Source organism: Gambusia affinis, linkage group LG17 (genome assembly GCF_019740435.1).
Source record: "Gambusia affinis linkage group LG17, SWU_Gaff_1.0, whole genome shotgun sequence".
NCBI classification, from domain to species: Eukaryota; Metazoa; Chordata; class Actinopteri; order Cyprinodontiformes; family Poeciliidae; genus Gambusia; species Gambusia affinis.
In genome coordinates, this window is record NC_057884.1 from 701,945 (window position 1) to 726,999 (window position 25,055).

General features: G+C 40.9%; 1 protein-coding gene across 2 annotated transcripts in view; it reads left to right on the forward strand.

The window, feature by feature from the left end:
- The window catches only part of gfra2b (GDNF family receptor alpha 2b), a 102,904-nt gene that overhangs the window by 22,216 nt on the left and 55,633 nt on the right, over positions 1-25,055 (forward strand). For both annotated transcript variants that reach the window (XR_006373360.1, XM_044144852.1), the window contains exon 3: positions 16,204-16,281. Coding sequence is in view for 1 of the 2 variants with exons in the window: in XM_044144852.1 (XP_044000787.1) it covers positions 16,204-16,281 (78 nt within the window). In the remaining variant the exon portion in view is untranslated. The remainder of the gene's footprint in view (positions 1-16,203; positions 16,282-25,055) is intronic.

Sequence of the window (25,055 nt, forward strand, 5' to 3'; positions counted from 1 at the left end):
ACCGGGTTTTATTTAAGTAATTGCTCCAACTCGATTGGTAAATCCTTCAACTAATAGATCAGGTCAGTTGGTATGCCTGCTAATGTGCAGGTCTTTAAGTATTCTGTCCAATAACTGGCCCTGTGCAGCACCTAATCACAGAAGTACTTTAGAGTTCAGCCTGTTAAATTACACTTTTAACTCTGACGTTGGTATTTAGCATGCAGCCAAATAAATGGCTAATTTAGCAGTCTGACTAATGACTGATGTGTTTAGCATGCGGGCTAATGAGCGAGCTGGAGGCTGATTAGTATTGCTCCACAGAGACACACCAGTGTTCTGTTTACTCATCTCATTCTCAGCCGCCTGATGGATACACACATAGAAACAGTTACTGGGATTTTGGCAAGTGGGAGTGTGTTTATACGTGTGTGTGGTTATCTGAGTGTTTGTTGAGGATAGCAGTGAAAAATACGACTGTGTGCTGTTGTGGTTCATTGATTCTAGTTAGATTGCTCCGTGGATGCTGAAACCGCACTCATTTTAAATTACTTAGTCCATTTAGTAAAGGTAGTTTTGTGTTCGACTTTCAAAAAGAACTGCAACAAACAGGTTGATAAACTATTTATGGATAAATTAGAAAAAAAAATCTGTTAATTTACTATTTACAGTGGGTTCAAAAGTATTCACACCCCTGAAGCATTTCTATATTTTGTCACATTACAACCACAGACATAAATATGTTTCATGTGAAAGTGGGCTACCACTGTGTAGTAGAAAGAAAATTAGGATTCAAAACATTTTTACAAATAAAAATGAAAAGTGTGGTGTGTAAAAGTATCCAGCTCCCTGAGTCAATCCTCTGTGGAACCAGGTTCTGCTGCTGTTGCTGCTGCTAGTCTTTAGGGTTGTCTCCACCAGCTTTGATCTGAAAATTTTACCCATTCTTTGTCAAACAGTTCAAGCACAGTCAGACTGGATGCATTGTGAGTATTGTGAGTTTATGAACAGCAACGTTTAGATCTTGCCACAGATTCTGGATTGGGTTTAGGTATGGACTTTGACTAGGCCATTCTAAAACATGAACATGTTATGATAAGGGTGGTTGTCCTGCTGGAAGCTGAATCTCTGCCCCAGCTTGCAGTCTTTAGACTCCTACAGGTTTTCTTCCAACATTGCTCTGTATTTGGCTCTATATAGGGATGTGCTCTGATTTGCCCATGTGGTGATGAATGGGCAAATCAGCCTAAAATTCTTCTAACCTTCTGTTCACTGTGTTCCTTGGACTTCATGATGTTTTTGCTCTCCAATATTCTCTGAACCTCTGAAGCATGACAGAGCAGCTGGATTTGTTCTGAGATCAGGTTTCATACAGGTGGACTCTATTCAGTCATTAACAACCATCAGGCAACTTCTGAGAGAAATTGGTTGCACTCAGACCAATTTTATTTTACAAAATCAAAAAAATAAAATAATAAAATAATAATACTTTTTTATTTTACAAATAAAAAAACAAACATTTTTTATTGGTTAAAAATATTTGGAATGGTGGATAATTTTCTACAATTGTGCACCTTTGTGTTGGTCTTTCATATTCAATTCCATTGAAATATACTTATGTTTGTGATTGTAATGTGACAAAATATAATCACAAACATGGTTGTATATAAGTATGGAAAGGTTCAAGGGATATGAATGCTTTTGTAAGCCCCTGTATTTATTGTGCTTTCTGCAACTTGACAGCAGCTGGATCTCATGTACAGTGCAGAACATGACAGCTTCTTTGGTGACCTTTGGTTGTAGTGTTCCTACAGTTTGTTTATGAGCCACACTCTGCTTACTTAATCATGGCTTTATTAATGTCAGTAAACACACAGACCCTGATTCAGGAAGAATAAACTGGGCTTGCCTTCAGCATCACTGCTCATCATTTGCTCCCACAACCTGATGAAAATGGAAATACTTCAGACGTCTTTACAAACAATTACAACTGCTTATCTTAATTGTTCAAATGCCAACTATACTACAATATTCATTAATGTACATGGTGGAAACTTCTTTGCTCTATGGTAGAAGCTAACATTTATAGTGTTCATTGTACCTGCTTTTGGTGGTACAGCCAATCAGCACCAAGGAAAATGAATGGTACACCTGGATTGGCTGGTTTGCAAACACCAGCCAATAGCATGTCAAGAAGCATTGCTTCCAGGTATTTCTGCTTCCCAAGCAGAATTTTCTTGCAAATATTTTTCTACCAAAGTTACGTTCAGGAGAAAAAAAATCTATTAATAAGTGAATCCATGAATACTGAAACACTACTAGACTGGGTTCCACTGGAGTGGCATTTAAAAAATAAAAAGTAAAACAGAAAAATAAACAAATTCCACAAAAACACTTTGAGTTTGTTTAAGCTTCAGTCTTATTAAACTATTTTAAGTGTTTTTGACGTTTAACTTCTGTTCTCAGAGTTGCTTTGTCTCCGTCTAACAGCCTCACAACGATCCTGATCATCTGCAGCCTCACAGTGGAACACTACCAAATTAATGTTTGCTTGTTCATTTTGGTTACTGCTGACATCATGTCCCTCAGGAAAAAAACTGACGTTTGTGGGTTCTTAGAAGTGCCAGTTGGTAAATTTCAGTCGACCTTGCAAAGAATGCAGACGCTCTGAAAATACACCTAGAGAGAACTTCATTTCAGCAGCAAAAATCAACCCAAGAATAACCAAATGTTCAACACAGTAGTTCAAAAATGTGAGTGTGAAAAAAGGTTTATACTCTTATTTCCAGCTCAGTTTTTTTTTCCCTTTGCTATGTTTAAGGAAAGGTTTCATTTTGTTTTATGCTGCCTGCAATGAAACACCAGATGTAAAGACATTTCCTGACTTCATGAGCTGTTAAAACATTTTCTGCTTTGACAAAAGGACTTTTAATACTGTAGGTCTTAAAGTTCTGAATTAGAAATCTTCTATTGTTAGTTTCTTTTTCCTCTGGCAGCTCTGATATTTCAAAATTAAACGTTGAATCTATGATCACAAAATGTTTATTCACCACCCAACTGATTTAGTACGACAATTATAAGCTTTACCACATTACTGATAATTATTTGACATATTTATGAGGCATCAGAAAGTAACTTTAGAAATGTCTTGAAAAATTCTTTGTTTTTTTCATTGGTTATAAAAATATAGATGTCATATATCTTTAAATGTCAAGCATGTTCAAGCATGGAGTGGTTCATAAATGTGCCTGCTACCAGACCTGCTGGGGTTTTATTCTCTCATCAGTTTTATTAATGGATGGCTTTGTACCATCAAAGTAAGAGCTGTGTCTGAATCTTGGATGACGTTGGGGTTCCCAGCTGACTGTGAAGTGACTAACACAGCTCTCAACTACCAGATGGTGGACTGCTCTGTTGGTATGATGTGTCAGCCTAAGCCTAAGTCGAGCTAACATGCTAGGTCCTATTCAGCAGTGATTATAGCATGCTAGACAGTCTGGGGCTCCCAGTCTGCCATGGGGAGGACAGAGCTGAGTGAAAACCAGAGCATGTACTTCTGATCCCTCTCCTCTGGTCCTGAGATATGAATCATGACTGAGAGGATAAGGTCTGAAATACCAGCTGCTGGGGAAGGATATCTGGCTTTTCCTGCCGCACACTGTGACACCTCAAACGATCGGATTGTCACAGGGATGAATCGCTGCCTTCGTGTAGGAATAAAATCCATTAAAACTGGTGCTGCAAGTGTTTTTTGTTTTGAAATTGTAGTTAACTGCTGTAGGCTATGTCTTTGCGATAGCGGTATCGTGTTTTATAGCTACATAATGCTATTTTATAGCACCATCAAGTACTATGAAGTACTTTCAGTTTGATCCTGTATGCTGAAAAGAAATTTGATTTTGTAACTTATAGCCCTGAAATTGGATCTCTGCCTCTTTAAAAACTCCTGCTCTTTCTGAAACTCTGCCTCCAGGAATCATCACAACATGGCTCCTCTGTTAATCCTTTCACAATGTTTTTACCAGCATTGCTCTGAGAAATAGTTCCTACAATGAGCTCAGCAGATGTGCAGTTCCAGCAGGTGTTTGCTAATTGCTCTTGGCTAGTCTGAAGGAGCAGAGTGGGGATTCAGAAGCTTGGAAACTGCAGCTCTGTGGAGTCAACACTCGGTCCCACCAAGTGTTTTGCACAGCTGAATGACTGCTATCGGAGATTAAAGAATTTCTCAAACATGCATGAAACATGCATGATTCCCTCATTAAAAAAGTTAGTTTTAATGAGGGAATAACATTACAACATGATGTAAAGCTCAAAAAAAGTCAACTTTCTGTGATACTGCCCCTTTAAGAGTGCCCCGCAGGAAGAAGGAAGAAGCAAGGCTGTGATCTAAGATCACCTTGTGCTCTTTATGTTTTTATCAAACCCAGGAAACATCCTATCAAAGGTAAGGGTCAGCGGTTTGACCTGTGACTCATCAGCGTACCTCACAGGGAAACACTGACCCTCTGCCAGAAGACAGCATCCTACCAGCAGATTAAAGCTGCTCCTTCACACGCACACGCACACACAGATTTAACATCAACAGAAATATGAGCTCACAGCATGAGTGACACAAGAACACACACATAGTAATTACAATGATTATACCAGTAATGAGTGTCAGTTTGTTCCTTGCATGCATACTCATCATTATCTCCAAACATTACACACACATACACACGCCATCGCAGACAGACCTGACCAAAGTTATTTGGTTAAACTTTGAAACATTGCTAACCATGCTGAAGCAGCTTGTGATGAGGATGGAGGAAGGTTTTAGTTCAGTCCAGTCAGATGGTCTGTTGCTGAATAAGAACATGACTGCTGCTCCACTTTAGATTCTTCATTAGTGATTAAAATAAGAAGTAAAGTCCTGTAGGAACAGCAGGGAGGAGTACAACTACAGACACTTTAACAGTGTAAAACACAGGGTTTGACACAGCAGCATCATCACGTCTTCATCCCCCCAGCTGTGTCCACAGATATTTAACAGCTTTTAAAATAGACAACAATATTCATTCAACATATCTTGCACATTTCACACATTCAGAGCACACTTTTCTGTTTATTTCTCGCTATATTTTTATTCCTTTTATACCCATCAGAGTGCCAGGTTCACCCAGCTGTCTATGAGGTCTTTAAACCTGGCTTCGCGATATAACCAGCAAATTCAGCAGCTGTCCTGAAAACCTGCCCTGTTTTTCTCTTTTACTTAACATTGATTAGAACTTGGAAAATTGATCTCTTTGCTGCATTACTCCAAAAAGATGCTTCTGTCATTTTCTGTGGTGAATTTCTGCCAATGTATGTAAATTGTTGACATGAAGTGTCAGTAGGTAACTGACAGTGAGGTCCAACAGAACCAACACTGAGGTTCTTTCACAACTTTAGGTACAACTTTACTTTGTGCAAAACAAGCTGCCAGTCGGTCCAGCCTTAACGCCTCTGCTCTAAAGCCACATCTCTTCTTGTGTCACAGAAAAGACAAGGAGCTCAGAGAATGTGTGACAGGCTAATAGAGTGAACCAGGAAGGTCTCCAAGTTTGATTGCAGACACACAAACTCAGGAGATACAATCTAAATAGAGAGTAGGAGAGAATCACCCTGAGCTGAAGACAAACAACTGTTCTCAGATAGCATTAGATAAGCCTTGTTCCTGCTGTCTGGCTGAGAAAGGTCTGATTTCTTTGTCTGCTTTCCACTCTCACAATGTGACCATTTCAGTCTGTTTGCTGCTACAGTTTTATAATCAAAATGCTCAGCTGGAGCTTTGACTGCTCGTTTCACACAAATTAAAAGGTGTTATTAATCTGATCTCTGCAGATGCATTAACAGCAGAACTAAAAGGAAAAGATTAAAGGAAGAATCCTATTATATCAAAGCAAAGGTTTTAAATAGATCTTATTCCACCTGATAACAGCATCTTATATCCAGCAATATTAAACAATACCGAGTCGTTTAGCCAGACAAACAATTAAAATAAAATAACGTCATTCTTTCCCAGCGGTTTGAACCTTTTATCCTCCTGCGAACAGCTGCAGGTTGAAACGTTTCGCAGATCCTCTTCAAAAACTTCAACGAGTCAATGAGCACAATCAGACCTGCAGGCAGCAGAAAACCGCCAGCCATTACCTTTTCCACAACCACACCGGACCTGAGTGCTGTGTTTTCAGGTGTGTGTAGAGCTTGAGTAAGCAGAGCTGTGTGTGTGCGTGTGTGTGTATGCCCACAGGCTAAATGTACATATTACAGCTTCATACATAAACAGCTTGTGTGTTTACCAGCTCTGCTGTTGCTGCTTGGCCCCCGGCTGGATCAGCTGTGCTCCCTCCTCATTGATACATCACTACAGAGCCTGGAACACACACACACACACACACACGCCTGCACACACTCCTTCAGAGACCCTCCGCTGGTTCCAAGGTGGCTCATTATTCAGGAGCAAATGAAATATTCATCAAGTGAGACACAGAGTGTTATCATTTGCTGTGTGAGTGAGCAGAGGATTTCAATAACAATTAGCTTTAAATTGCACCTTTGCTCTTCATGTCTATTTATTCCAGCTCTTTAGTCACCAGGTTGGGTCAGTGCTCATATTTTCAAGCATTTCTCAGCGCTACCTCGTACATTGCCATGCTAAAATATTCACACCCCTTGAACTTTTTCTCATTGTGATTGTGACAATATGATGGGAAACTTTAATGTATTTACTTTCATGTGACTATCAACACAAAGCTAAGGCTCTATGTAAGAAGTGATTCTTCTGTGGGCTCAAATTGCAGTAACAAATATTTGTTGCTGGTGAATCAGACCGTGTTGTGAATGGAGTTCTGTAACTTTGCAGAATGTCTGCTCTTTGGATGTTGACATGGGAATGTGTGTGTGGGTGTGTGTGTGCGTGTGTGGTATATAAATGTTGTGCCACTCAATCAAAACATGCAGTAAATAATGTCTGAGATTTTTCAATGAATTTATGTCTGAAATATCTTTGTATTTGTAAAAAATGATAAATATATTGTTTGTTAATGTTTTGCTCCTTCAAACAGGTTTTCTGATGGTAGGATTGCCCTACATTGAGCTCACTATCATCCATCCCCTCAGCATCATACTGCCACCACCGTGTTTCAGTGTTGTCAGACTTGACATGGGCCACTTGAGTGTGTCTCTGATTAAAAAACTATTCACACTCCAGACTGGATCCAGCACAGTTGTACCATTATATCACTTAGAAGTTTTGATTAAGAAAATACGAGAATGGACTGTTTTCAGGATAAATTATGTAAAATGAGCATTAATTTGGAATGTTTTTATTTACATTTTAATAAAAAAAAAAACGATCTGCAGAAAAAGATTCATACCATTCTCAATAATCCGTGGAAAAATGTATTCAGCAACAAAACACTTCTAATAATTGACGAGAAGCTTAAAAGATAACCATATTTATAATTTTTAAAACTCTGAAATTTCCAATTTTTTTCTAGAACATCTTGGATTAATGTCAAAAGAGAAGAATGTCTGATTTGAGAATCCTAGGGGGGGTTTTTTTAGGTAGAAATTTACTTTTTTTATTTAATTTTTTATACAATAGCTGTAAGAAGCCATCATAAATTTGATCAAGTTTTCAGTTGAGTAAATGTTGATGAGATGTTGACCTGTCTGCTCTGGTCATTGTTCTCTAATAAACCTCTGAGGCCAAAACAGAACATCTGCGTTTATACTGAGATGTTACAGTTGGACTCTAATTAATAACGTCTGAAGCCATTCGGTTGCATGGAATTTTATTTAGTGGCATCAGAATTAAAGAGCTAAATAGAAATGTACTTTGCTATTTCAAAATGTTGCCTTATAGAGCACACACACACACACACACACACAGTTTGCTTATTTGAGTAGTGATGGAAAGTTGTTTGTGCCATTTTCCAGCCTCCAAGCGTCAGATTGTTGGATGTTGCTGAGGAAAGCAGAATAATTTTTCGTTTTATTTTGGGTCTTAAAAGTCATTTCTAAAAGGGGGAAGAAGCATCTCCTCCAAATGTGGCTCCTGCCAGTAATGCCAGGCTCAGAGCAGCACTCTCCTCAATACCCCTACTTCTTCTTTCATCTTCACTCAGCACCAATCTATGGACATTAGCTCAGCAGCTAGAAATAGCCTGAAGTCTGCATGTCAGCATTTATTTGGAGAGGCGGCAGAAAACCGTCTACCCCAGTCCACATTTCTGAGAACGGACTCGGTGACATCTGGGGTCTGAGTCCCCAGCACACCAGGCAAGACCGGAGCACCATCGGACTGTTTGTTAGCCTCTCAGAAAACACTCAGTGAAAGTGAATTAGCTGGAACTCTGCGGGTGTGATGGTCCCGTCGCTGTGAGCAGAAGCATGAGCCGAGCCAGAGGAGCGGCGGGAGGCTGTGTGCAGCTAAATGCCAGACTAATGTTTACGGGTGGTAAATGACTGCAGGGGGAATTCAGGCCGCCATCGATACAAAGCCAGAGTAAACAAGCCCTGTGGTTGGCTGGCACGCTAAAGTGTGGCGCAAAGATTAGAGACAAAACTGTGAATGAGCACAAGTTGTTATTTGGAGGTCCTGGCTGCTCTCCAACGCTCCCACACACTTCAGTGGAAATGTCATCTGAATGCAGAGTGAATAAGTGACTCTCTGTTGAGTGTTTACCTGCCGGATAAAAGGACATGGAGGTTAATGGAATCCTCAGATTTGCCCATTTTAGCGGGGAAAGTGGCAGTTTGCTCAGCTGTGGCTCAGAGGACATTCGGTCACTCTGATCTTCCACCACCAACACACTCTGGACGAGGTCCACCAAGGGCCTGGAATGACCGGGTTAGGAATTATCCAGAACAAGAGCAAATTAAGGTTTAATGGAAGATCTAAAACAATGACAGTAAACAATCAGACTGGCAGCTTAGTCTTCTATAACAGGTTAGATTAAATCCATCAGTAAACCAGGGCAGCATCGTCTGAGTTCAGCTCTTGTTCATTCATCAACACACTCAGAACACTCTTTGTAACACTTGTTGGATTAACTACATCATTTAAAAAAGGATTCCCCCCCCCAACAGGGAGAAACATTTTAGTTTTTTGTTACATGGAAACCTTTAAGACAGTTGATAATGTTCACATTATATAAGTTGTTAAATGATGTGAAATATTTAAGTTTGACAAGAAGCCAAGATAATTAAATTAACTATAAAGCTGAGATACTTAATGGGTTACCCTTTAAATTTGCCCAGAACATTTCAAGTATCATATTTCCTAATATAATGGTTATTTTTAGCCACAGCATGTCTGATCTGCAGACTCCAGCTGCTCCAGCTGGTGATGCTAGAGCCTGTGTCAGAAAAAAGTTAGTCAGTCTTTGAAAATAAGCCTCCAAATATCAAGTGGGATATTCTGGGAGGTGTAGGTAGGTCTGAGAACCCTGGTAATTGCTGACAAGACGTGTTGGGAAGCTGCAGGGTGCTGTTATGAAGACGTCTACAGGGTCTTCATAACTTTAAAGTTTTAGTCTCCTAACCCAGAGAGAACAAGTTCTTAATATTCACAAAGCATCTGGAATTGAACCTGATGGAGCTGGTGATGCTTCATTCTCAGCATCGCGACCAAATTAAATGTCTGATTTTTAAACAGAACGTAGTTCTGGATTCTGTGAGATCACATTTGTTTTTAATTGGCGCTCAATCAACAAAGAGAACTGAATTGATCAAACCAGCAATCGTATTTGTTGGTTTTAAGTGCCAGTGGCCTAAAGTTAAAGGACACTTGGTAAACCGACTGAAGCACAATTTTTTCCTTTCTATGGCATTGTTATGGCTATTAAATAAATAATCTAGAATAAAATGCCACTATACAGAGATGAGCAATTGCCTTTGGAAAAAAGAAAAACTCAGAAGGAAGTGGTGATTCATGATAATAATAATAAAAAACTGTTATCTTGACTAATATTCCATGTGCAGGAGGGGGTGGTCAGGTCAGAATATTTTTTTTCACCCCATAAATGTCAAACAACAGAGAGAGCATCACAGATCATACAGAAGCTTTTTTCATGTTGTCAGAGTGACAATAATTTTTTTGGTGTAAAAATTTGCATAAGTTGCTTGAAAAATTGATTCCAAATAACTATAACTTTGCCTCGATCACCTGCTGATTTCTATTACAGAAACTTGGCGCTGTGATATTAAGGAAGTCTGTTTATTGAGTATATATAAAAAAACAACAGGCATAAATTATGTGATAGTGGAAATGAGTTTCTCAGTATCTTTGGGTTGATTCCTCACAAGGCCAATATTATAACAACATAGCTGAGGATGGAACTTGTCTTCAAGTCACAGCTCCTCAATAGATCTCACAAGATTACAGTGATCTGAAACTGACCGGAGATGAAGGAAACAGGGCATTGTTGTTTCTCTGTTACCTTCTGTGAAGGGTTAAAAATGCTGCATCACATTTGTCTAACGGTCAGGATGTTAATTTTGTTGAACATTAACATTGGGATTACAGAGATCTCTACATGACAAGATTAGTGTCATGTAGAGACTTATTAAATGATGGTTTAATAAGAAGTCCATCTTTTAGTGGTCCAGAATTCTGCTTCCTGGTCACTGACTCGCTCAAACAGCAGAACCATATGACTGCTGAACCCCATGGAGTCCAAGGCTGTCCACCCAACTCCACCCCAGACTAAAAGCTAAACTCAGAACACATCAGTCATCAGACGCACAGACTAAATTCACCAAACCCTCAGATTTCTCTATCATTCGCCCCATCTGCTTTATCTATCATGTCTTAATCACAGAACCTGACTCAGTTCTACAACATGCAACCCAGATTTCATCCTACATATAAAGGACATTGAACATGTTATATCAGCAGATGAATATTCAGACATTCTAGATTCAACTGGACTTCAAAAAGTAAGTAAAGTGAATTTAAACCCAGTAGGAACTTTGGTGGAGGGTTAATGTTCTTTCTCTGGAGAATGTTGATAGCTGTGACTGTGAGTCAGTTTATCGTAGACTCCATGTCACCATTTGCAATATGTGACATATCAGAGTCAGTATACGGGTTGTGTTTCAGGAGCTGAATCTGTCAGATCAGACAGAGATCAGAGAAATGTTGCTTAAAATGTTTTTTTCCCTTTTATCTCAACCAAAACCTCAACCTGCCAAAGCAATCTCTCTGCTCATGTAGCACTGCAGCCACTAACACACGTTTGCGCTTGTAAGTCATTCTGATTGGTTGCCTGAGTTTCCCTCCTTGCTTAATGTCAGCATGGTTTCTGCAGGAAGAGAAGAACTGATGATAAGCTCTTAGCCATCAACTTTTTCTGGGAGATTCTCCTGAAGTGACATTTAGTCATTTTAATGTTCTGTTTGTCTGCCTGCTGAAAACCAACATAAAGCACCAACAGAGCAGCAGCGGGAGCTTCTGATGGCTGACCGGGAAAACAGAAATATAGAGTGCAGAAAGTAGGGAAGCATATATATAAAAAAATTCCCTTCTCACCCACCGCGGGTGGTGATTCTTCTTCCTCTTAGCTCGGGTCCTCTACCAGAGGCCTGGGAGCTTGAGGGTTCTGCGCAGTATCTTGGCTGTGCTTAGGACTGCACATTTCTGGACTGAGATGTCTGATGTTGTTCCTGGGATCTGTTGTAGCCACTGTTCCAGTTTGGGGGTGACTGCCCCGAGGGTCCCGATGACCACAGGCACCACTGTGGTCTTCACCTTCCAGGCCCTCTCCAGTTCCTCCCTTAGGCCCTGATATTTCTCTAGTTTCTCATGCTCCTTTTTCCTGATGTTGCAGTCACTTGGTGTTGCCACATCCACCACAACGGCTTTCCTCTGTTGTTTATCCACCACGACTATGTCTGGTTGGTTCGCCCTCACCATTTTGTCTGTCTGGATCTGGAAGTCCCACAGGATCTTAGCTTGGTCATTCTCCACTACCTTCGGGGGTGTTTCCCACTTTGATCTTGGGGGTTCCAGTCCATATTCTGCACAGACGTTTCTGTACACTATGCCTGCTACTTGGTTGTGTCGTTCCATGTATTCTTTCCCTGCCAGTACCTTGCACCCTGCTGTTATGTGTTGGACTGTCTCAGGGGCCTCCTTGCACAACCTACACCTTGGGTCTTGTCTGGTGTGGTAGATCTGGGCCTCAATTGCTCTGGTGTTTAGGGCCTGTTCCTGGGCCATGATGAGGGCCTCTGTGCTGTCCTTCAGTCCAGCTTTTTCCAGCCATTGGTAGGATTTTCTGATGTCAGCCACTTCGGTTATTTGCCGGTGGTACATCCCATGCAGGGGCTTGTCCTCCCATGATGGTTCCTCCGGCACCTCAGCTTCTGTTCCCCATTGTTTGAGACATTCACTGAGCACATTGTCTGTTGAGGCTTTGTCCCTGATGTATCTATGGATCTTGGATGTCTCGTCTTGGACAGTGGTTCTCACGCTTACTAGTCCTCTGCCTCCTTCTTTGCGGTTCGTGTAGAGTCTCAGGGTGCTGGATTTGGGGTGGAACCCTCCATACATTGTTAGTAGTTTCCGGGTCTTAACATCTGTGGCCTGTATCTCCTCCTTTGGCCAGCTAATTATTCCTGCAGGGTATCTGATCACTGGTAGGGCATAGCTGTTTATTGCACGGATCTTGTTCTTGCCATTGAGCTGGCTTCTCAGGACTTGTCTTATTCGTTGGAGGTATTTGGTTGTGGCTCTTTTTCTTGTGATCTCATCAAGGTTGCCATTTGCTTGTGATATTCCCAGGTATTTGTAACCTCTATGTCTGCTATTGTTCCTTCTGGGAGTGAGATACCTTCTGTGCGGATGACCTTCCCTCTCTTTGTAACCATCCGACCACACTTCTCTAGTCCGAATGACATCCCAATGTCCGTGCTGTATATCCTGGTGGTGTGGATCAGTGAGTCTATGTCACGCTCGCTCTTGGCGTACAGCTTGATGTCATCCATGTAGAGGAGGTGGCTGATGTTGGCTCCATTCTTGAGTCGGTATCCGTAGCCAGTCTTGTTGATGATTTGCTGAGGGGGTTCAGGCCTATGCAGAACAGTAGCGGGACAGCGCATCTCCTTGGTATATGCCACATTTGATGGATACTTGTGCAAGTGGCTTGCAGTTGGCTTCAAGGGTGGTCTTCCACATCCGCATTGAGTTTGCAATGAAGGCTCTCAAGGTCCCGTTGATGTTGTATATATATATATATATATATATATATATATATATATATATATATATATATATATATATATATATATATATATATATATATATATATGTTGTTATATATATATATATAGCAACACAGATAATCAAGTGTCTGTGATAACTTGCAGTAAGTTTTTTCCAGCTGTAGAGGAATTTTGGTCGCTCATCTTAATACATCAATAATGAACAGTTTCCTAGCATGAACAGCCACAGCATCTCAAAAGGATTCATATCAAGACTTTGACTTGATAGTCTTGATATCAAGTCAAGACTTGATATCAATAAATGAAGACTTATTTCAAAGTCTTCATTTCATATTTCTTCAGAAATTTCAAGATCAAATCTCAGTTTATCACTGCAGCATATTTCAGCATCAACACAATTCAAAGTGCTTTACATTATGAAAACATAAGAACGTGGAGGGAACCACTTCCCTGGCAGACAAAATGAATATCTTCTTTGCCCGCTTTGAGGCGACACCTACCACAGCTCCATCACAGCTGCCTGTCCACAGCAGCTCTGCTCTCACAGTAGAGGAGTGTGAGGTGAGGCAGGTGATCAGAAAGGTGAACCCAAAAGGCTGCGGGACCTGACTGTGTGTTGGGACGGGTGCTTAAGGACTAGCAGACCAAGTGGCTGGAATCTTCACAAAGATTTTTAACCAGTCCCTGTCTCAAGCCACTGTCCCTCCCTGCCTAAAGTCCTCTACCATTGTCCCCCTGCCGAAAAGAACCAACATCAACACCCTGAACGACTACCGTCCAGTGGCACTCACACCAATCATCATGAAGAGGATGCTGTATCCACAGCACTTCATGCCGCTCTGACCCACTTAGAGAAGCAGGGGAGCTATGTCAGAATGCTCTTTGTGGACTTCAGCTCAGCATTTTATACTATACTCCCCCAACGTCTGGTGTCCAAGCTATCAAACCTTGGGCTCCCATCAGCCACCTGCAGTTGGATCCTGGACTTCCTAACAGGTCGCTCCCAGAGGGTCAGACTGGGTCCCCACACCTCCACTGCTCTGAGCCTGAACACCGGATCGCCACAGGGTTACATGCTCAACCCACTTCTCTACACCCTCTACACTCATGACTGTGTCTCCAACCACCTCAGCAACAAGATCATAAAGTTTGCAGATGACACGACTGTTGGTCTCATCTCAGACGGGAATGGGGAGCTGGAGAACAGGGATGAGGTGAAGCAGCTGTCAGAGTGGTGACATAGGCTGCCCCCTCCCCACCGTGGAACAGATTTACACTTCCAGGCTCCGCAAGAAAGTTCTGGACATTTTAAATGACTCTTCACACCCTGGCCATGGTCTCTTCCAGCTGCTGCCATCAGGCAAGAGATACAGAGCAATAAAAACCAGGACGAATCGCCTAAAAAACAATTTCTACCTGATGGCAATCATGGCACTAAATTTAAAGGCATAAGAACTTCTGCTCTTGACACACCACTCTGTTAAAAATGTAAATTCTGTTTACTCTGCGACACCTCCAGGCGCTGCCACCATCTTCTGATGTCTATTTATTTATCGTTTTGTGCTGTTTGTTTCTTCATCTTTTTATGTATGTATATTTATATTGTGTGTTGTGTATGTGTATATAACCTGAACTTTAACTCAAGTCAACCACGGTCTCAATCTCGTAATCTGTTGATAACAATGACAAATAAATCTTATCTTATCTTATCTTATCTTATCTTATCTTATCTTATCTTATCTTATCTTATCTTATCTTATCTTATCTTATCTTATCTTATCTTATCTTATCTTATCTTATCTTATCTTATCTTATAATAAAATGACCATGCATCTGACAGCCACCAATTGTGACAGTCACAATTGGTGGCTGTAAAAAGTATTACATTTTCTCAAATGTCTTCATCAGAATTGTCAATACACATCAAATATTTTGATCAATATTCCAGTTATTATTTGACTTGATTGTTGTCCTGCTGCAGAACCAGAGTTGGTTTCAGTTCAAGGTCTCCAACAGACTGACGTTTGGTCAAAAGCAGAATTCATGGTTCCATTTATCACAGTAAGTCTTCCAGGTCCTGAAGAAGGGAAAATCCCAAGACCATCACACTACCACCACTGTACTTTACTAATGGTATGTTCTTTTTCTGAAATGCGGTGTTACATTTATGTCAGATGAATTTGAAAGACGTTTTCCAAAAAGTTCAACTTTTGTCTCGGTACACAGAATGTTTCTCCAAAAGACTTGGAGATCATTAAGATGAGGTCTGGAAAAACTGGCCCTTCAGGATGCCGGCCCTCCAGGGCCACTGTGGAAGACTCCTGATTTAGATTGCGTTTGAAATTGAAAGTGTGGACTAGTTGTTTTTTTTGCCCTTCAAACTTTTTGCAAAGTCCAAAATACAAATATAAATATAAATATAAATATAAATGTAAAATATATATAAAAAAGCATTATTCAGTTCAAAAGTCTGAAAAATGTGAGGTTTTTCAAGGCATTCGTGGCCAACACCAGAGGCTGACAGGACATCCAGCTGAAGTTGTTTTAATATGCAGCTGAATCTTGCAGTGTTCTCTGGTCTTCACAGTTTCTCCTGTATTTCCTCACGGATTATTTCTTTTGTTGAACAAATCTGCCAAAAGTGTGTGGTTAGCTTTTTGTGTAGTAGAGGTCAACCAGCATGTGTATTTTATTTTTTTGAGCTCTAGTGGCCTTTACTGACAGCTACCAGATAAAACGCAGGCAGACAGGGAAGGGGAGATGAGCAGCAAAGGATTCAAGGTTGGGAATGAAACCTAGGAAGCTGTTAGCCTCTGTATGTGTAGCCCAGCTCTCTACTGCTGCACCCTGTGATGCCCCAGCACAGTGAATTTAAAGACATCTCCACGCTGAGCCAGATTTTTGGGTGGCTCAGTTGTTGCTGGCTAGTTTGTGCACCTGCTGAACATGTTTCCTGTTTCTGCTGTTTCTCAGGTGAAGAATTCTACGAGACGTCTCCATACGAACCCATTCATTTCTCAGAGGAATTCAGACACGCCTCTATTATCTCAGGTAATACTGCTCTGCCTGTGTGTGTGTGTGTGTGTGTGTGTGTGTGTGGTGTGTGCGTGTATGTGTGTGTGCATTAGTGATTCTGTGTTTTTTCAGTAGAGTTTAGGCTTACAAACTCACCCAGGCACATTCAAATGTTTAGCTTGATGCAGCAGTTGTCTGCAGAAGGGGCATTCCCAGGCTGGGTGGGATGAGCCAGCAGCTCATTCTGCTGGCTCCTTCTGGGAGCAACTGAATGAATGACATTGTAATTACAAATGTCAGCGAGGGAAAAATGAGACTGAGGGTAATGCAAAGCTTTCATGAAGCCTTTCAAAATTTACTTCCAAAGTCATCATGGATGACATCATAGTGTCATTTAGCAGGTGGAAGATTTTTGTTTTACAATTGAACTGTAGGTCTACCTATGACCTGGTGAATAGACGTTAAATGTTGCAGCTCTGATCAGACTGCAGCCATGACGATGAGACGTCTGATATGAGCAAAAAAAAAAAAAGAACAGGAGAGTGGAACACATCTGGGCCATCATAACAGGCTTGAGTTAATGAGCTGATCACTAATGATGGGACATTATGGATTTATGTCAACATCTGTTCGATATGAAATCTAATGAAATGTTACAGATGTCATCTAAAAACCATTTTATTTTGTCTGATTTGAATTTGTGTTCGCACTGCAATAAAAGCAAATATGAAACAATTGGGAGCACTTGGTGTGCCGTATAGTAGAATAGAAATTACCTTTATTGTCCCACAGAGGAGAAATTCACTGCAACAATTTTTTGGCAGCAGTGTTAGGATTTCAACATCTATTTATAATTATATCCTGCTGGGTCTTGATTAAAATTTTGAATCAAGTTAACTGCAGGGTCTGCAGTTAATCATGTGTTAATCAAAAGCCATACATTGACATTAAAAGCATTTGTAATTTATAATTGAGCAAATAGACAAGTTCTAAACCATCAGATTGGAGAAAAGTTCTGTTCTCTCCATTCGTCTACCCAGAGTTTCAGGAAGCTCTGATCATTCATGGAGCTTCTTTAGAAATGTGGACTGTGGATGCTGACATTAGCGTAATTATAGGCTCAAATAGCTTCGCTAACAGGCTAACTCTTTTTAGCACAACCTGAACACAACAGTAGTCCAGTAGTAGTCCAGTCAGATCAGACCAGTCAGATCAGTAGGCTGAGAGAAACCTCTTTGTCGTCCATTGCTGCTGTTTGTGGATGTTACATGTGCATCAGATTTGCTTTTGGTATTTTAGTGGGATGTCTGGAGGAGGAAGAAAAAAACACATGAACTCCATACATATGGTGAAACATGGCAGTGGCTCAATGGGGCTGCTTTGCCTCAATTAGCTCTGGAAGCTCTTTAACACTGTTTAAAATCTGTAGTGGGTTTTGAAAAATGTGGTTATAACAACAAACCAACAGTGTTAATGAGCTGGAGGGCAGGAACACTGATGGTCAGTGAAACAAAAGGTTGCTTTATTAAGTACTGAAGATGCTAGACATGGACTTGCTCAACAATTTCAAGATTGTATAGTTACTAAAAATGGCACACTTGCTTAACTTGCAATATTTAAGCAATTGAAATATTTATAATGTTCTTTTTTGGTGGTTTATTGCAAACAGCTATTGTTTTTCTTGAATTAACTTGCAGTGCTGGTGGCTACGTTTTAGGTGCAACTGTTTAGTTCACAATAGCTGATCCTGATGATCATCCACCAAGGAAGGAGTGAAAATTTAGATTTTTTTTTTTTTTTTTGTTAATAAACAACAGTTTCTGGAGTACCTGCTCTGTTTTCTTGCTTCCTGGTTTGAAAATGTGACCTTCTTAGAATAGTGCAGCTACTTTCAAAGTCACAAAAAAAACAACAACAAAAAAAAAAAAAAACATCTGCACAGGTGTTGCGTTGTATTTCACTTCTGGACACTGTGATAGCAAGAGAAAGTGTGGTGCTAGTGAGCTCAGCATGCTGTCAGATTGATCTAAATTCCGCCTTGTTGTTTATGAGCCTGCTGTTTTTATCGCCACATGATGCCTCCTGCATAATAACCTCATCTATCAGAGTTCAGTCAAGCGGCATCGATTAAACCACTTTTCAAAGATTTGATGTGTTTGGTCCCATCATTTTCCATCACTAATTAAACCAAAGCAAACATGTGACGCCAAGGCAAACAGAGACACGTCTGAACCAAGCAAAATGTTAAACAGCATGAAGTTTTGACGTGGCAGTGTTGGATGTGGTCTTCACTTTGATTGGCTGTACTGAACCTGCTTCAAAACTCGTGATGTGTAAGGGGTTCATGCGCATTTTCGAAAAGTGTTTAAATGTCAGGAGCCCCAAGCGATACGTCGTCATTTACACTCTCCATGTGTGTGTTTTTCTGTGTTCAAACAGCTGTGAAATAGACTCGCAGTTCTGTAAATTGGCCTCTGCTCTCTGTGATTAACACAAGTACAAACACAGTCAAAGCAGGAGAGCTGCAACCAATGCAACTTCAAAGGCACTTTGTGTTTTTATCTTCTACACACACACACACACGCACACACACACACCCAGCCGCGCACCCCCACGCACACACAGGTTGATAGTAGCAGGAGGCTAATTTTTATACCTTTTCATATATTTGTTAATTCGAGGTCCAAAGAGCTTCAGAGAATATAACATGGATGTTTGATGATGCATGTGCAGGACTGTTGCAGGAGCAATCTCTGTTGCTGTTTGCAGTCAAATCAACTCTCAAGCAGAGTGTGAAAGCGTGATGTGAGCATCTGCAGAAAGCCTGTCTGCCAATACCTAAGCGGATAAAGAGAGGGATGGAAAGAGAGGGGGAGTGTGTGATGGGAGGAGAGCAAGATGAGAGGATAATGCAGAATTGTGTTAAATAGCAGTGGCAGAAGAAAGAGCACTGGAACATTGAAATAAGTTTCAGACAAGAGTGTCACGAATTGATTGGAGAGCAAGGCTGGGCATGACAAAGTGTTTGTGAGTCTGGAGTTGTGTGTTTGTGTGTGTTTTTCTATGAAAAACAGTGGGCTGTGTAGAGCCCTGAACGCAGCAGCTAGAAGATGTGAGTGAGGGGTAAATAGAGTTGTAGCCATTACTCATACAAACATGGCTGTGAAATTTAAATGTCAGCACTGAATCCGTAATGTTGTCCTATGCAGCTTTTAGCAAGTAAATGGAGATTCAGTTCCCATCAGAACACATTGTTTCAGGGTTTGTTCACATCGCTTGTGAGCACACACATAGTTGAGACCAGATATTTACATACACTACATGCTTTCTTCCAAAGTTGGAAGTTTACATCTTCTAACATGATGATGATGTCATGGAGTTGTAAATCTGTGATTACATCACTCACTGGCCATCTGGGATTTTAATATTTCTACTTCGATGGCTGTTTTCTAAGACAACACCTCAAACAAACTGCTTCAATATGTGATGTCATGGAAACGCATGAGAAATCAGCCAAGATGTCGCCTCCACTAGTCTGGTTGCTTTGTGGGTAACATCTGCTTAAACAAGTATGTCCAAGTATAACACCATGGGAATGTTTCATCACAGGGGAAAACAGAGGCACAAAACTATTCATGCACACACTCATACCCAAGAGTAATTTAGAGGGACCAATTAATCTAATCATGTTTTTGGCAGGAGGAAGCCAGAGTACCCAGAGAGAACCCACACAAGCACAGGGAGACCTCAGGACCTTCTTGCTGCAAGGCAGCAGCTCTACCCACTGGGCCACTGACCAGCCCCATTTGAGTCAATTCTATTCCCCTCAGAATTTATTTGGAATGCAAAATGTCCTTGTTTAACTCTGTAGTAGGATTTTTCATTGGTAATCAGCTGCAATTTCTCAATCCTGTAGAGAAATGTCTTCTCTTTCAGTTCTATGTACCAGCAGAGGGAATGTGGAAGGATATTATCCAGAGTGACACTGTCACACGTTAAGACGCTGAGCTGATAGAAGCTATGTAAAAACAGAAAGAACCCAAAAGGCTCAGTGACCAGTGGGAGAGGCATTGCTTCAATAGAGAGAGAGATATTAGTGCCAGGAATATGACAGCCAGCACAGGTAATATGACACTGTCAGGTGTTAGAACAGAAAATGAAGCTGAACAGAAAACTGCAGAGGTAAAAAAAAAAAATAAAAAAGATTAGGCTGACAGTAAAGAGAATCAAGAGAACAACCTCTGAGCTGGAAACTGCAAGAAAGTCAGCTCAAGTCCCTGTAATTGGATTTTCACCAATCATATGTAGTAGTTGTTCACCTGAGCCAACTTACCAATTCTTTGTCTTCCTGGTTTTACTTCACATTACGTCTGATTGTGTAATCGCGATGTTATCGCCAACACAAGATTTTCTAAGATTATGCAGCCATAGCAACCATACTTTAGTATTCACACAAAAGGTATGATCAGTGCAGATTAATTGTCAACAAGATGATTAGAGTGCAGCATAATCTAAGCTGATTTAGGCCATCTGTTCAAAATTCTGATATGAATTCTAATTTTGTCCACCAATTTCTACCTTGACTTAGTGAATAATGGAACATTGTGGCTCTGCTCTCACATTGTGGTTCTTATTGACTACCACTCTACTCTTATTTGTTCCACCACAGAGTGAGGTGTGTGGTAGTGAGATACATATACATGTAATAATCAATAGGAAAGTGAAACTGACAGCAACTAACCCCAAATAAAAACATATATCTGCTGAGCTATGAATACATTTGGACTTAGACGTTTCTCTGATATTTATTTAATATTTAGAAAGCATTTATATAATTTTACTTTCAACATTTTCTTGAATTAAGTAATCATAATTAACTTGTAAAAAAAATGTCTGAGCAGAGGTGATAATGGGACAGAGTGTGATGAATGGTGGAGCAGGCACAGCTTGTACTGAAGACATTGACTTGGATGCAGCCATCAAAGGTTCAAATCCCAGCTGTGTCCCTCATGCTGCATGTCCTCAACCGTCAGTCTGAGTATTGTAATTAAAAGCCACAATAATCAGAACAACCAGTCTTATTCTACCAGGCAGTAAAGTTATAGACCTTATCCATAATTGTTTTAGATAGAAATAACTGAGACTTAAAAACATCTACCGTAGCGATTATTTCCTGATAATTAGGTGGAGACCTGACTTGGTCATTTTGGTCTTAATTTCTAATTTTGTTAATAATAACCTTTGGGATTTATGAATGTTTATTCATTGGTAACTCTGGCCTATTGTTGCACAACAGTGTCCAGTATGTTGGCTATTACTCTAACTGGAGTCGTGTTGTGTTTTACGTTTTCCATTGAGCTTCAGATGTTGCTATAGTTAAACATATTGACAGTGATTTAATCTATTTCAGGGTGTTTTATGAACATTTACCTGTTAACGGTGGATCTGTACTCTATTTGTTGGTTTATTTAATGTTTCTTCCTGGTTTTTGGAGTCATTATCAAAATCAAGAAAATATGTAGCAATAAGCAAAAAGGTGTCCTGTAAAAACCTTTAAAATTCTAAAATCTGCACTTAATTGCACTATTCTGATCCTCTTAGGTACCTGACATGATCACTTAAGTACTAGAGCTTAGCCTACTTAGAAAGCAAGAAAGGGATTGCAAAGGGAAGCAGTGCAAAGAAATCTTCAAAAAAAAAGCGTACAAGGAGAGGACAAGATGAAAGGTGACAAGAAGAGACTGGACGGGATGATAAAATGAGAGGATGTGAAAGGGAACAGGAAGAGAGGTGGAAATGAGTTGGGGAGAAAAGATAAAATGAACAAAGGCAATATGGGACAAAAGGAAGAGAGGAGAGGAGCAGGGGAGGGGGAGAGGAAATGTGAGACGAGAGCTTGAGAAAGCAGAAAGCAAAGGAGAGTTGATGGCAGCAGAAAAGAGAGCAGAGCAGATAATCTATCCACAGGGGAGAGAGGTAAGACGTTTCCTCCTGACACAGCTTCATCTGTGTGTGTTTGGTCAGGATGTGGTTCACATGGTGACCTGAACACTCAGTTTTTTGGGATGTCAGAGGGAGATGCTATCTTCCAAAGACATTTGGCACAGTGGATCACAGAATACAGGGGCAGAACCTTTCTGGGGTGTTAGATATTTCTATGCCACAAACAAAAATGTAGGCAGTTCTGATGGCAATCTGGCACTGGCATGTTATACTTAATAGGGAGTATAACTAGTGAGTGGCTCATTTCAAACATGTTTTAAACAAACATCAACTCTGTGAACTGATTGGACTTCTATGTATTTCTCCAGTCTGATATTTTGCCTGGCCTGTTTTATCAGTTTTAATCCAGTAGTTTTTGTTCAAATGTTTCTGGTGGTTATCTTAGTCTGTTGGTGTTTCAGTGGTTTCCCATCATCCTGCTCAGGACTTCAGGTGGAGGTGTTCCACTGGGAGGTGTAGTGTGGGAAAGTGAAGTCATCCCTCTGCCTTGGCTGTACAGCAAACAAAACTGCTTCACTGTTTTCCAGGTTCACAGCAGCTTTCAAAATGTCCCATCAGTCTCCCCCCCCACGTCCAGTCCACACTCAGACCCCGCCTTCATTTGAAATCGACCAATCACCTCACCCTTCCAGAGTGGGAAAGGGAAAACAAATTTTATTTTTACATAAATCATGTAAGTATTAACAATTATGAATAGCGAAATATCAGTGACACATGTTGTGTATATCCCTTCCTATAAAAGAACTGGGTATGAGGCAGGTCTCCTCTTTAGCTGGAACACAAGATGGCTGCCACAGAGGACACACCCCCAGGTTAACGAATACTTCAGCAGTACATTGGTACACAACAAAGTGTTCACAATTAATGCTACTCAGCTGATCCCTGCTGTCATAATGTTTACTTCAAGGTAAGCAAAATAAACAAGGTGGACAAAGCTTTTATTTACAACAAACAAGATGAGAGCAACTGGAGCATGAGTCAGAGAGAGAAGGAGAAATTGTATCAGGAAAGTGACAATTTTTTTGCATTTTGTGTTCGCATGAAAGTCCCACATACAGAACAGAGCTGGCAGAGCTCAGGGTCAGGTTTAAAGCAACGTACTGCTGCTTTAAGCTCTGATTCAGGCTTGTTGACCTGTCTGCTGGGTTGTTGTTGGACAGAGTTAAACATGGCTGCTTCTCCTCCCTTGTCTTTCACAGCCTGACCTCTTTTCCTCTGTCCTCGCTCGTCTCCAGTTCCAGTCCCCCTGTCTCTGCTCTCCTTTACGCCCACCTCCTCCCTCAGTTCTGCTTCTGACCTCGTTATATCATGTCTCTGCGGTGTGTAAATATATATCTATAATAGACACAGAAACTCAGAGTGTTTTAATAAAACATTGTGTTAGGGCATATATGGGTACAAGTGTGTGTCCCACATACACACCGGCGTTCGGCTTTGTCTCCACATCCTGCTGAGGCCGTGTGTGAGAAAGATAACGGGACAACCCAGGGCGACTCTCTAATTGGCCTACGCTCCTGCCCCAAACACTCAGTCTCTTCTTCTCTATATATATCTGCTGCTTTTCAAAGCTGCTCTCCCCCTCTGCTGCGCCTGCTGGAAGGGAATCACACAATGAAGTGAGAGCAGAGACAGAGAGGTGGGGGTGGGGGGGGCTCAGAGGTGGTGTCTGGGTTGAGAGGGTTAAATAGTGATACTGACTCTAATATGAGTATCAGACTAAACAGACAGCTGTGTATCCACTTTGTGTCAACACCTGGTCCTGGTCTCTGTTCAGTGCTCAGTTAAATGAGCTGCTGTGGAAGCATTTTGAGATGAAAAGGGATTTAAACATTGAACAGGAGCTGTGGTTTAGTTTCCTGTCCCTGGCAGAGGGAAGTATTCTTTTTGTCTGCTTATCTGTAATTTATGACAGCCTTTTTTTCCTCCAGTTTTACAGTTAGTTCTTGCACTTCGCAGTTCATAAACGTAACTTATAACGAGTTGTCTCGACTTCTATTTAAGGAGTTTACTCTCTTTCTGTCAGATGAACTCTTCCGTCCACAGCCACTGCTGCTGGGAAACTTTGTTCTTTGGCACATGAACTGGATGTTCCCCTCTGTCAAAGAAACAAAAATAACAATATAAGACCAGATGCAGATGTACAAACAAAGCACAGGAGCTGCATATCTTCATGGTTATGTTGCAGACAGGATGGACAGTTAGTGAAAATGACATGAAGAGTTCCCAAAAATACTCACTGGAAGTCCAACTAATCCTGTCATCACTAATATGGACTTTGATTAGATTCTGAGCTGGAAACACCTGCAATAACTGCTTACTGTATTCTACAGTGGATCCATCCGTCCATCTATCCATCCGTCCAGATAGATAGATAGATAGATAGTTAGCATGTGGATTCAGGTTCATCTGGTTCATAGGAAACTAATCTCTGACCAACCCTTTTATGTTAGGCTTAAAAACTTTCAGGAGTTGATATTTTGTTGCTCAGATGAGACTCAGGAAGCGAGAGGCTGAGTGTGAGTTATTGTAGCGCTGCAGCCAGAAGAATACAATGGTACTCTACCCATTCACATCCATCCATCCATCCATCCATTTTCTTTACACCCTTCTTCCCTAAATGGGGTCGGGAGGGTTGCTGGTGCCTATCTCCAGCTGCGTCCCGAGCATGTCAGGGGTTCACCCTGGACAGGTCGCCAGTCTGTTGCAGGGCAACACAAAGACTTACAAGACAAACAACCATGCACACACACACTCACACCTAGGGAGAATTTAGAGAAACCAATTAACCTGACAGTCATGTTTTTGGA